We start from the raw sequence: 12,643 nt of genomic DNA, 5'->3' as shown, positions 1-12,643 counted from the left end.
TGATTCGCCCCACTGGCCAACGCTGGATCTAAGACGAAAAGAATGAAAAGAATCGTCGCAACACATGCAGAGAGGTCTGCCCAAGCCTGCCTGCCCAGGGCGTGCATGGGCTGCCCCAGAAAGCCACGACATGACGGCACCAGAAGCTTCTGAATGTTACTGCGAAAGAACAAAATTTGGTCTAAGGTTGTTGTGGCGAACGCCGAGGATGTTGCGCAAATGCGGAGCGCTGCTCGGCAGGCAGCTCTATAGCTGCGCGCTCGAAACACTGCCTGCTAGCAAGGTGCCAGATCACTGCATTTTGCAAGTGTGTCTCTCTGCATTGTTGTTGTGTGATTTTATGCGTATGAGCTCAATCATGATGTGCGTGTAAATTACAGCAGGTTGCTGCATCCTGTGCTGGCCCCTCCACCTCCGCCAGTGTCGGTCTTCATGCGTTCAGGCCCTTCAGGTGAGTGAAGCTAGGTGATGTCGTCAAGGTTTGCACATGCACAAGGTCGTAATCTTTTCTACCGAGAAAGGCTGCAGAACTAATCTGTCACGATTCGCAGTCGGAGCGCTGTCAATGGAGCGGCTGGGAACGAAATTATTGGGATCGATCTAGGCACCACAAACTCCTGTGTTGCAGTGATGGAAGGCAAGGTGCGGCGGTTCTTCTGACCTTTCCGTCTGAAATTTGGCCACATCCACAACTTGCAGTAAAGTCAACTCATTTAGCTGTCTTTTGGTGTGTATAAAAGTTGTGTCTCACCACAGGCGCCTAGAGTCATTGAGAATGCAGAGGGTCAGCGGACTACACCCTCAGTGGTGGCCTTCACTGACAAGGGGGAACGTCTTGTTGGGCTGCCAGCCAAGCGACAGGTGCCCACATGTTGCTCATGCTGTTGCATGTTATAGTGCATTCTCAGATGACACCAGTCATTAGCACAAATACTTTCATGCATCTGAGGCTGTCTACTCCGTCTGGTACAGGCCATCACAAATCCTGAAAACACAGTCTACGCTGTGAAGCGCTTGATTGGCAGGAAATTTGATGACCCGCTGGTCCAGAAGGAGATGAAGGTGTGTATCTTGAGTGTGCAACAGCTCCATTGGTTTCTGTCCTGCGCACCTTCAGGCTTCTGGAACAAATAGTGTGATCATTGGGTTGCGTGTCCACAGATGGTGTCGTACAAGATCGTCAAAGCAGACAATGGAGACGCTTGGGTCGAGGTGAGTTGCCACTTGCAATCCACATACTTTGTCCCCTTGGCGGTGTCGGCAGGTTGACATATGTGCCTCATCATTGCCTGATGCAAGCTCTGGCGCAGGCTGGAGGAAAGACGTATTCCCCTAGCCAAATCAGCGGTTTCATCCTGGCAAAGATGAAGGAGACAGCCGGTGCGCATGACGTTGAGGTTGCTCTTTGGCTCTTATAAATTGTGTCCTCTGGGAGTTCTTGATGGATGTGCGTTGTGCTTTACAGAATCGTACCTTGGCAGGTCTGTGTCAGAGGCCGTCATCACAGTGCCAGGTGAGACACACCCCCATGTGCTATATAATTTTTATGACAGCTGGTCTGATTGCACGGAGTATCATGGTTCCAAAATGACCAATACTTGCAATAGCGATGAATCCTTATTGTGCTGATCAAAGAATTAAAATGTCAACCATGCTGATGGTGTGATTTGCAGCTTACTTCAATGACAGCCAGCGGCAAGCAACCAAGGATGCTGGTCGCATTGCTGGGCTGGATGTGAAGCGCATCATCAATGAACCCACTGCGGCGGCTCTCAGCTACGGCGCAGACAAGAAGGAGGGCATGTTTGCGGTGTTTGACCTGGGCGGTGGCACCTTTGATATCTCCATCTTGGAGATGAGCGGCGGCGTGTTTGAGGTGAAGGCCACCAACGGTGACACCTTCCTGGGCGGCGAGGACTTTGACAACACTCTGCTGCAGTACCTGGTCAACGAATTTAAGAAGGAGTCGGTGAGTGACATTGCTTGTCCCCTCCTTGTCGCTTGCCAGGGCCTTCACTGGAATGCTGGTTGCATATGCTGACTGTCCGTGTTTGGACAGGGCATCGACCTGTCGAAGGACAAGCTGGCCATCCAGCGGCTGCGGGAGGCGGCAGAGAAGGCCAAGTGCGAGCTGTCGTCCGCCACCCAGACCGATATCAACCTCCCCTTCATCACCGCCGACGCCTCGGGCGCCAAGCACCTGAGCATGACTATCACTCGCGCCAAGTTTGAGTCGCTGGTGCACCCGCTCCTCGAGCGCACCAAGCCGCCCTGCCGCGACTGCATGAAGGACGCTGGCGTGTCAGCATCCGAGATCAAGGAAGTGCTGCTGGTGGGAGGCATGACGCGCATGCCCAAGGTGCGCTCCCCTCGCGCCGTGCACCCCTGATTAGGCATTCCTTCTTTTGGTCGCTGCAGGCCTGGTGAATCACTCGTCACTGTGGGGCAGGCTTCAAAGGTGTAGGGTGGTGATCTTACATCATGCGGTGCGCGCAGGTGGGCGAGATTGTGAAGGAGGTGTTCCAGAAGGACCCTTCGCGCGGTGTCAATCCGGACGAGGTGGTGGCGCTGGGCGCGGCTATCCAGGGTGGTGTGCTGCGCGGGGACGTCAAGGACTTGCTGCTGCTGGATGTGACACCGCTGTCGCTGGGCATTGAGACGCTGGGCGGCGTCTTCACCCGCCTCATCAACCGCAACACCACCATCCCAACGAAGAAGGCCCAGGTCTTCAGCACCGCCGCTGACAACCAGACTCAGGTGGGCCCTGTTTTCACGCCTCTTGTCTCTCTTTCTGAATTCCTGTTTTCATTATGAACATGTTGCTCAGAGTTGCAAGGGTTGGGTGCATGTTACAGCATTAGATGTGCTGTCTTTTGGCTCGCAGGCAGGATCTGCAGTGTGATTGTTGACATACGACCAGGTTGGAATTGCCTGGTAGGCTACGCCCAGCAGCGGAATGTAATGTTCGGATCTTCACTATCTTCTACCCATTACGCAGGTGGGCATTAAGGTCCTGCAGGGCGAGCGTGAGATGGCGGCAGACAACAAGATGCTGGGTCAATTTGAGCTAGAGGGTCTTCCGCCGGCACCGCGTGGTCTGCCACAGATCGAGGTCACCTTTGACATCGATGCCAACGGCATCGTCCATGTGTCTGCCAAGGACAAGGTGAGTCGTACCTGGATTTCTCCATGAGCTCCCTGAATGTGGGATTTCGTAATATACGTTGTGCCTGCTTGAGCACATACATAGCTCGTGCACGGGCATACAATGATGGCATGAAGGGCTGACATCTCTTCCTGGGTGTGAAACAGTCAACACAGAAGGAGCAATCCATCCGGATTCAGAGCAGCGGCGGCCTGTCAGAGGACCAGATCCAGCAGATGGTCAGGGATGCAGAATCGCATGCTTCGAAGGACAAGGAGAGGAAGGCACAGATCGAGGCCAAGAACGAGGCTGAGACATCAATCTACAGTGCGGAGAAGAGCATTGAGGATTACAAGGACAAGGTGCACTACGCCTCACTCCGTTTGATCAAGCACAGGGATTTGCCATCTGGACATCTGCACCCTCTCAAGTGTTGAAAATACCCGTGCCGATTTTAATTTCTGATCACCGCTGTACTTGTGTGCATCCAGGTCCCCCAGGCAGTCATTGACGCTGTGAATGCTGAGGTCGGCAATGTTCGCGCTGTCTTGGAGAGCGGCTCAGCGGAGGACATCAAGAGCAAGGTGTCTGATCTTCAAAAGGCGCTCATGAAGATTGGTGAGAGCCTTGCACAGTCAAGCCAAGCAGATTCAGGCAGCAGTGCTGGTGGCGGCGAAGGTGCCAGCGCCAGTGGGACCTACGATGCAGATGTCAAGGACGAGAAGAAGTGATCAGTTGGTGAATCACTTTCCTGAATGCATGAACTTCTTCGGTGTATTCCAGGCAGTTGTTTCTGCTACCCCATTTCTTATGTGTTGATGTTCTTCTTACGAACAAAGCCAAAATGCATAAGGCACAAAGCAAATAGCGGGTGATTCTGGCAATGTGCCCTGTAAGAGGGATCGTGGTGCTGTCTCTGCAGCTACATGTAGAGTAGTGTAGAGGTACATTGATTTCAACAGTCCTATATGCAATTGTGTGTGGTAATACACGAAAGATATGTGTCATAATCAGCCTGATACAGGTATCTCAACGACCATATGCGCATGCTTTACACTGCCAGCCCCCTCAGCACTAGTGAGCACTCAGACAGCAGGTGCTGAGACATCGCATATTTCTTTCAGGTTTGTCAGGCTGGTGCCCCTCTCTGATAAGCACAACGATGGCAGAAAGACGGCAAGAAAACGATCCCCACACACTTTGATATGAATACTCCGAGGACTAGTCCAGTGAAGGGCGGCATATCAAACTGCCCACATCCCACAGGAAAGCCTCAGGCTAACTTGAGCACATGCGCTCACAATCTACTCATTGTCTCGTAGGAGAGTCTCTGCTCTCTGGTGGCTGTGCGAGTAGTTAAAACAGCAGCACTGCATTGACAGCAAAATACGGATCAACACAGCGCTGTCTCTGTGGACAATAAGAGAGCTCAGAACCCCGTGGTGCACGTATCGCAGGCCAACTAGAGCACTTCAAGGACCACAGAGGCTACCACTTTGCGCATGGGGAGGGCCCAAAGAGCTTCTCCTTTGTCCATCTAGGACAGCGTGGGGAAGGCGCTGGCATCGTTGATGGAGGGTGCCGGGCCGGTGCGCCCTCCCGCACTGCGAGGGCCATTGTAGGAGCGCTGGGGCCGCTCCTCGCGGGGAGCGCGCTCTTCGCGCGGGGCGCGGTCCTCCCGAGAAGCGCGGTCCTCGCGGTCTGGCCTCTCACGGCGCTCGGGCCCGTCGCGGCCGCCACGGCCGCCACCCATGCGCCCACCCCTCCCGCGCGGGCGGCTGCCGAAGCCGGAGTTGCCGCCATCGTCGCCGACGCGGAAGTTGGCCTTGATGGTCTCCTTGGGCTTGATCTCCTTGGCGATGGTTCCGGACTTCCGCACGCCAATCTGTTTCTTGTTCTTCAGCTCCAGCTCATTCTCCAGGTCATCAGCCTCATCCAGATCCTGCATGTTCAGCCCATTCTCAGACACTGTAAAATGGCCCCAATCTCGTTGCAGTTCATTTACTGGTTTTTTAGAAGCTGGCAATCCTTGCTTGCGTCATACCTTGCGAGTGTACGCCTTCATGCCCTCGAATGCCTTCGCATCAGCCGCAGCTGCCTTTGGAGCTGCAGGCTTGTTGAGGTTGGCGCGCTTCTCCTCCATCATCTTTTCGTACTCGTCCAGAGTCATTTCCTGGACCATGCTCACACATCAGCGAAATGTGTGGGGTGAGACAGCCTTCAATACGCAAGCAACTGCCCGTCATCTTTTGGCATGTCTGGCACACAATATGATGTGCAGGAGCAGCAGCAGCAGCAAGCCAACGTTGAGTCCAAGGGTGCTTCCAGAAACAAAGTACTGCCCAGCAGTAGATTGCAGCACACCTTTTCCTCTTCTTCCTGAGGTGGCGCGGTAGCCTGTGCAACAGGCTCATCAGCTGCTGCCTCCTCTTCAGGCTTGGCCTCCTCTGAGCTGATGACCTTGTCAGCTTCCCTGCAGTCACCCCCACTCCATTCAGTCACCCAAAAAAGGAGTGGCGAGGTCACTGACTTGGTGCAAAAGTGATTCCCCACAGACTTCTTTTCAGATGACAAATTATCGCCTGCATTGGGAATTGAGAGAGAATGCTCACTCCTTGATCTCCTCAGACTCAGCACCCCAGTTCCCTCTTCCAGCACCGCCTCGCTTCTCCATTTCGCTCCTGTCAATACAGAATTAAGCAAAATCAGCTCAGTGGGGATGTGGCGACTCACTTCAACGCCATCGAATGTACTGTATCAACTAGCCTCGACACCAGGATCGCCCCAGAGCAGAACCCCACCCGCGTCCGGTGCCGTCCTTGCGATCGTACTGTCGCCTAGGAGGACGACCCTCCTGCCCCTCACGGGGGCCACGGCCACCGCGACCTCCTCGCCCATTCTCGCGGCCGCCACGGCCGCTCCTCCCCCGGTTGGCCGCCGGGGTGGAGCCTGCATCGAAGGCGTCACCATCTCCGGCGGGCCTGTCATACTGCCCACGACCTCTGCCACCAGGGCCGCCTCTAGAAGGACCTCTGCCGCGGCCCCGAGCACCTCCATCGCTTGTTGCCAACCCTCTCATGCGAGCCTCCACTCCAGTCGCCACTGCAAGACGGACAGACTCGAGATCGAGAGAGGAAGATGGTTGGAAACATTCCGATATCGGTCACAATCCACATCACGCAAAATCCATCAACATATGTCCACAAAGAGCCTGATAGCCAACCTGCTGGCTTGGCAGCATCCTTTGGCTTTGCGGCAGCATCCTTCTTAGCCTTTGGCTCCTGCGCAGCTATGGCTTTGGAAGCCAGTGCCTGAGGATCTTCATTCTCCTCATCAAGGAGACTGAAGATATTGTCAGTAGTCACGCCAAAGGCCATCCTGCTCAGTGGCTTGAGCCCTTCCTAGTCAATCAAGCTTCCTTTCATTGTTGCATCGCATCCAGACACTACAAAGGTTGCGAGATCGAATGATGGCAGAACTATCAAACAATTGCAAAGTTTGGCAGAGACAAGTCAGCACGGCTGAGAAGATTACAGATAATGGCCCGTAAAACGCCGTAAGACGCCTTAAAGTTCCGTACGATCTCCGGAAGAGGTGTCGGCAATTCATATTCCCTAAACCCTAAGCTGGAGTGGATGAAGAATAAGGTCGGGGTGTCGCACATAAGGAAGAGGGAGGGATCCAAGGCAGCAGCTCCTTGGAGCAACAAGCTCTATCGTTTTGACATCGCACTGAATGGCAGCGAACATTTGTCTATGCGGAAGGTCGCCCGCGTGCAGCCATCTAGAGAGTTCCACTCGGGTCCAGCCCGTTTGAGGTTCTGCACCAGGATTCTTGCTTCTGAGGAGGAATACAATGACCCAACTCGATCTTAATTTTTTGTTCATTGACTTCATGATTGTTGCCTGCAGACCCCTTTTTCAAATCCCATGAGAACTAGTCGAAGCCAGCACCTGGTGACGAGCCGGTGCTCATCTCACAGGGCATTTAAATTATTTGTTGAGTTTTGCGAGTAACGTTTCCTTGGGAACACATGGAGATGGCTACTGAAGCCAGCAGCAAGTGCAGGTATTAAAATCCTTCACTAAGTGGAGTTCACTTCGACTACAGGCAGCTAGCCGCAACGTATGAACATCACTTATCAGCGTCGCTTCCATCCCTGCATGACTGGCTGCCACTATAGATTCATTAATGCATCATAATGAAATTGTTGTCTTTCCAATCATGACAATCATGGTCATGCATGCAGTGCATGCTGTGGTGCCTCAACTTTGTTTTGAGGGCCACACTGGCCATGAAAAATTTTTCAAGTTGTAATGATTATTACAACTTATAAAACAGATTGGGCATTTGGCGATATTGTACCTGTGAGTCAATACAGGCTGAGCCCTGACTTATGACTTGGAGTCAGAATAGACTGGCCATGGCGGGGCCGGAGAACGATTCTCAATCACTAGTACAAGGTCAGCAGCACTGTCACCGATGGCTAACTGTTCCTAAATATTCACTTTCACGCTCTCTCCAAAGATTCAACGACGCTCCAGCAAAATGACCCGGACCTGGTTCAGGTCACCTGGAGTCCCTGCTTACACTGCATCAGCACTTCAGAGAATACTCAGGCAGTCTGCGCAGACACTTGAAAGTAGTGACTGGCAGGCCTTACATCTTGTCCTGTATGGCATCAAGTATCCGTCTCACATATCTCGACCGGATCAGCGAGCTCCTTGCAGCATCATAATCCCCTTGTGCAAATGCCTTTGCAAGATCCTGCAGGCAGTTGGCACAATGTTATGTTCTGCAATGCTGCGTGTGGTCTACTGACGCCACCGTCAAAGCAAGTTTAATGGAATGAGGGCTCCCCACACCTCAACACAGTCCCTTTCCTTCTGAATGTAGTCCTGTTGAAGATTTTGCAGGGAGGCTTCATCTGCTGCATCAACCGTCTCCCTAGCCTCCATCACTTCCATGAGGTATTCTGGATCTGCGATCGTTGCTTCCTCTTCATTGGCATCAGGACCCTGCTGTGACAGCTGTGCGCCAAAGAACAGCAACGCAGCTTAGCCAAGCTCTGCTGACATGGCTGTGCCACCAATATTTGAAAGAAAAGTCTTGATCACGGGTGTGAAAGTGGACACATCCGCCATCGGACTCTCACCATATAGGAAGCTCGGAGCAGAGGCGAGCGGAGAGTAGTGTAAGCCTTGTTGATCAAGGATGACGCCTTCTCGGAATACAGCCTCTCCTCCTGTGCAGCATGGCAGATAATCTGGAAGAAGGATTGTACCGCTGTTCAACAGAGTTCTGTGCAGCAAGCAGTTGCGCGCAGGGGCACGTAATGCCAACAGAAAGTCAAGCTGGACAGTCTGTGCGGCAATGTGATGCCTTGCTAGGGCACCGTGAATTCTTACCTCAGATGCCATGCCAAATTTGTCTGGGTGCAGCTTGGACTGAAGAGCTCTAAATCTCTGCTCAAGTTGACGAGCATCAACGTCGAACTTGGGGTGCTCCCTGAAAACAGTCTCTTTTTCAACACTGTCAGGTGTGAAAGCATATGCCACGAGATTACTCCGCCAGGGACGTCGAAATTGGAGAATGCAGACTGTTTCTTGCATTCATCTCTGGGCATGACTGCTTGCTTACAAGCCCATCAAACGGAAGGAGTCCAGATCATCTGGTAGATCCTGTATGCTGTTGCATTCAGCGCAGAAGAATTGGGCTTGTCCTGCCTTTTCGTGCCCACATTTCCAACAGCGCGAAGGATGTTTTCGCTCTGTAACGTAAGATCTAATCGGCACACCGCTCCAATAGATACCTATATTGTCTAATCTTGCACAGGATGTCCTGCTGCAAATCTTGCAGAGCGCCTGAATCAGCTTCATATCTCGACTAAAGTAAGGCACTGGGCTTGATATATTTTCAGAAGAAGGGATAGTCTATCCGGACTCTCTGGAACATGAACTCCAGTCAACAGGTGCCTCTCTGTGAGTGGCTCTAAGGGGCACATAGGACATGCATAAAAGGACACTTGTCACGGAAATACCTATTGTATGTAAGGTTGCACAGCAACGTAAGCTACCATTCTTCTATGAACAGGAAGCTCCCATAGGAGCAGGACCCTACTTAGGGCCAGGGCCTTTTAGGGCTATTCCTGTGGGCAGCCTATAGGTAGGGCCAGGGCAGCCTAGCTGGGACCTGGGACACCCTGGTCAGGCTTGATGAAGGAAAACTGATGCAGAAAAGCATGCTCTGTTTTGGTGGCAACAGTCATAGCACTGCTGTTTAATTGCCCTGCAGTGCTTTCACAGTGCGCACAGTGATAGCTACTAGCTAGTAGCTCCATCAGCACCAGCACCCGGTGCTGCTGGGCCAGCGCTGCCAGCTGCCAGTGGCTCCATCATCATTATCATGTCAACAACTGGTTGCCAACCCCGGGCGGCCCGGCGGCCAGCTGTCACAGTATGTGTCACACGGTGTGTTGTCACTCACTGAGTGGCACTGAGCACTCAGGCTGAATGTACAACCACATTCAATTGGACACTCTTCAAGAGTAAGTTACATATGTTCCTTTTCAAAAATAACAGGCAAAAGGGGAATGCTACATCCCTCAACTGGATGGCAGCCACCTGGGAGTACTACTGTAAACTTATCCAAGGTGGACGAACTGGCAATGCCGTGTGACCCAGCCTGGATCTGAGATGCTCAATGCTCTACTAGGTCACCTACGGTAGTACCATCTAGGAAGGAGCCAGAACTTTGCACCGTCTGATTGCATCTCGGATACTGCATGATGCGCTTGCTACAGCCGCTGTACTCAATCAACATCCTCTTCTGTAGAGGACACCACTTGAAAATCACCCGGCGATAAATATTGGCCAAAATCTCCGCAGCAAATTTTGGGATAGCAAAAAGAAAGAACAATGCGGCAACATAGAGATCACATGCATTTCCTACACAACAAAAGCAGCTGGACTTTGAAGCTTGTCCACCTCCTGCAGCAAAGAAGCAGCCCAAAGTCGCCCAAAGTCAGCGGGCAAGGGCACCTACGAAGCACAGCAGCTTATCAGGGTAGGGTCAGCTGATCGGTGTGAACACTGATTCATGCTAATTAGCATTCCTCATGTCAATTGCTATGACCCTGAGCATTGGCCTCACTTTTCACTGCAAAGCCAACCGCGCTCGCAGAGACAAGGCAGATGGCGCCAAGAATAGCCTTCTTTCCTCCCCCACGGTTGTTCTTCTCCTGCACAACGAAATGCATGTGCCATCAGTGAGCACCAAGTTTCATCCGAGGTAAGCCAAGCAGTTGCTTTGCTTTGGATGCCCATAACCATTTGGCTCTGCAGCACATCTCCTACTGTTGTTCCGGATCCTGATCTTGGGCACAAGAGCACGAGTCACACCGATTTGTAGGACACTGCCTTGTTGGCCTCCAGCCCCAGAAAAGCCTTGGAATCGTCGGTGGGCACGCCCATGACGGTCACCCTGACATTGGGCGGCTCAAGACCGAGCTCCTCTCCAGGTGCATCTTTCTCCTCCACCAAACCAGGCTGTACCTTCTCCGCGACCTGTGGCGCGATCAGCACGTTCAGGCTTGCACCAAGGTTGTAAGTGGAAAGAGAATGGCATTTTTGGAATCAAAGATGGAGCACGTACAAAAGTATCCATTCGCGTGTGCAAGAATGGCAGCGGCTGGTTTCTTACCAACTCTGGCTCTGCCTGCACCAAGTCCAGGGAGTCCTTGTCTCCTGGCACAGCCTTGTCAGATGGCATGGGTGCTGGAGTGGCTGGGCCTGTCAGCTCAGGCGTAGCAGCATCATTGACAGGCTCCACTACCACAGTTGCTGGTGTTGAGCTGTCTTCCTTTGCCTTGACTGTGGCTTTCACGTAGTCTACCTCGGTATCCACAGGATCGCTGGCAGGAAGAGCATCGTTCAATTTGCTCACCTGCATGGAGACACCCGCCATCTATGATGTGAGACTGTGAGTCTGAAAAGGGGGAGCAGAACTGGCAGGACGATGTGAATACAGAAGAGGCCATGAAGACCTGAAAAGGTATTCATACAGCACACGGCTCACCGGATCTGTGCTAGGCACTGGTGCCTTCGGGATGCTGGGAGTAGCCACAGCTGACTTTCCCACTGGCCCTTCTGCAGAACTCTTCTCTTGAGCCCTGGCGCCACGGGGGGTGAGAAGACCTCTCTTCATGGCATCCTTGCCTTTCTGGAAAGTCTTTGACATTTGCTTGCTGAATGTTTTGGTTTTGCGCTTTGCAGGGTCCAACGGGGCAACGGTTGGCTCGCTCATCCTGCAAACAGAGTGTACACTTCCACAGGTCTGTGAAGGTGGCAAATACGCCGACATCGCCAGAAACAACACCATAATCGTTGTTACGACTCCAAAATTCATCTTGTCATCCAAGAATCTAAGGAGAGCCTCAACATAAACTCACTCCAAATCTGTATGAGTTCAAAAAGGAACGGCCCATTCTTTGACAGACCTAACACGATTTGCCCATAAGAAGCTTAGATTGATACATCTTGTCACTATCATGCATCTATCAAGTCCATCCTCATGATAATGCCGAAGATACGAGGACGATACCTGTGCTGTCACTCCGAAAACCCCGCCCACGAGGTCCACCGGCCTGCACTTCTGCGTAGCTGTGCTTTAAGCAGTGGACAGCAGGTGATACAAGGTCGAAAATAACACAAATATTCACAAGAGCGGGGAAACGGTGACCGTCTCTCGAAATGTTCACCACGATTGTTAAATTCCAAGAGGGCCAGGCGCAAAGCCAGAATAGGTCCCATGAAGGGGGGGACCCCGGGGGGACTTGCCAGCTTGGCAGAAGATGAGGACCGAAGGCTCCACCAAGTCCCGAGGTTCAAGGCTGTGCCTGCCATGTTGAGAGCACTGCCACGATGTGCGCGCACACAGCGCTGCCGCAGTACTGTCGAGGCGGATGTCAGGCGCGCCCACAGCCCTGACTCCAAGTCAGGGAGTCGCGAGTGCGCCTAGTGTGCACACGTGCTGCGCCAGCTGCGGCCGGCGACGTGCGCATGAAAGAACTCGGAGTAATGCTGATCATAACGGTGATCATGGCATTACACATTGGCAATACATTATGGCCATGAATCTCGCCCAGAGTCAGCAGGAACAGACCTCCTGTTCAAATGATGTTCCTGGGCTCGGTTCAACCTTGATTTGATTTGCTAATGAACAGCATGATGCAGTCAGCCAGACACCAGCGTCAAGCTCGGCTCAGTGTCTTGCTATTTTGAAGGCTAGTCAGGCCATGGCCAGCTGGACCAGAGCCAGAGAAGTCACCATAGGCAATTGTTGTTCATGCTTCACACTGCAGAAACTTTACTTAAGCTTTGATCAAGTTGATTTGCCTGTCATGACAAATGCATGTACAATCTCATGACTGTGACAGCCTCAAAGTCACATCCAAGACAGACTCCCTTTTGTAACATAAACGGCAGTTGCTTCAGATGT

General features: G+C 52.5%; 3 protein-coding genes across 3 annotated transcripts; 1 reads left to right on the top strand and 2 right to left on the bottom strand.

The window, feature by feature from the left end:
• Positions 1-170: 170 nt before the first annotated feature.
• COCSUDRAFT_29413 (heat shock 70 protein) lies at positions 171-4,151 on the top strand. The gene is made up of 14 exons (XM_005647292.1): positions 171-283; positions 384-451; positions 552-642; positions 757-861; positions 973-1,062; positions 1,162-1,212; positions 1,311-1,380; positions 1,466-1,513; positions 1,674-1,969; positions 2,060-2,359; positions 2,497-2,757; positions 2,999-3,166; positions 3,313-3,507; positions 3,637-4,151. The coding sequence occupies exons 1-14, from the start codon at positions 209-211 to the stop codon at positions 3,874-3,876; spliced, it is 2,058 nt and encodes a 685-aa protein (XP_005647349.1). The 5' UTR covers positions 171-208; the 3' UTR covers positions 3,877-4,151.
• Positions 4,152-4,183: 32 nt separating this feature from the next.
• COCSUDRAFT_47703 (hypothetical protein) lies at positions 4,184-6,522 on the bottom strand (the record flags this gene model as incomplete). Its single annotated transcript, XM_005647291.1, has 6 exons — positions 4,184-5,087; positions 5,190-5,318; positions 5,510-5,618; positions 5,758-5,826; positions 5,947-6,145; positions 6,369-6,522. The coding sequence occupies 6 exons, from the start codon at positions 6,520-6,522 to the stop codon at positions 4,683-4,685; spliced, it is 1,065 nt and encodes a 354-aa protein (XP_005647348.1). The 3' UTR covers positions 4,184-4,682.
• A 3,098-nt stretch (positions 6,523-9,620) lies between these two features.
• COCSUDRAFT_33395 (hypothetical protein) lies at positions 9,621-11,878 on the bottom strand. Its single transcript, XM_005647290.1, has 6 exons — positions 11,747-11,878; positions 11,222-11,450; positions 10,847-11,089; positions 10,546-10,710; positions 10,298-10,385; positions 9,621-10,185 (listed from the first exon to the last, which is right to left on the bottom strand). The coding sequence occupies exons 2-6, from the start codon at positions 11,447-11,449 to the stop codon at positions 10,169-10,171; spliced, it is 741 nt and encodes a 246-aa protein (XP_005647347.1). The 5' UTR covers position 11,450; positions 11,747-11,878; the 3' UTR covers positions 9,621-10,168.
• Between the last annotated feature and the right edge of the window lie 765 nt (positions 11,879-12,643).

This window comes from Coccomyxa subellipsoidea, assembly GCF_000258705.1.
Source record: "Coccomyxa subellipsoidea C-169, whole genome shotgun sequence".
NCBI classification, from domain to species: Eukaryota; Viridiplantae; Chlorophyta; class Trebouxiophyceae; family Coccomyxaceae; genus Coccomyxa; species Coccomyxa subellipsoidea.
The sequence above is the reverse complement of the archived record's forward strand: the minus strand, read 5'-3'. Positions and strand labels throughout refer to the sequence as shown.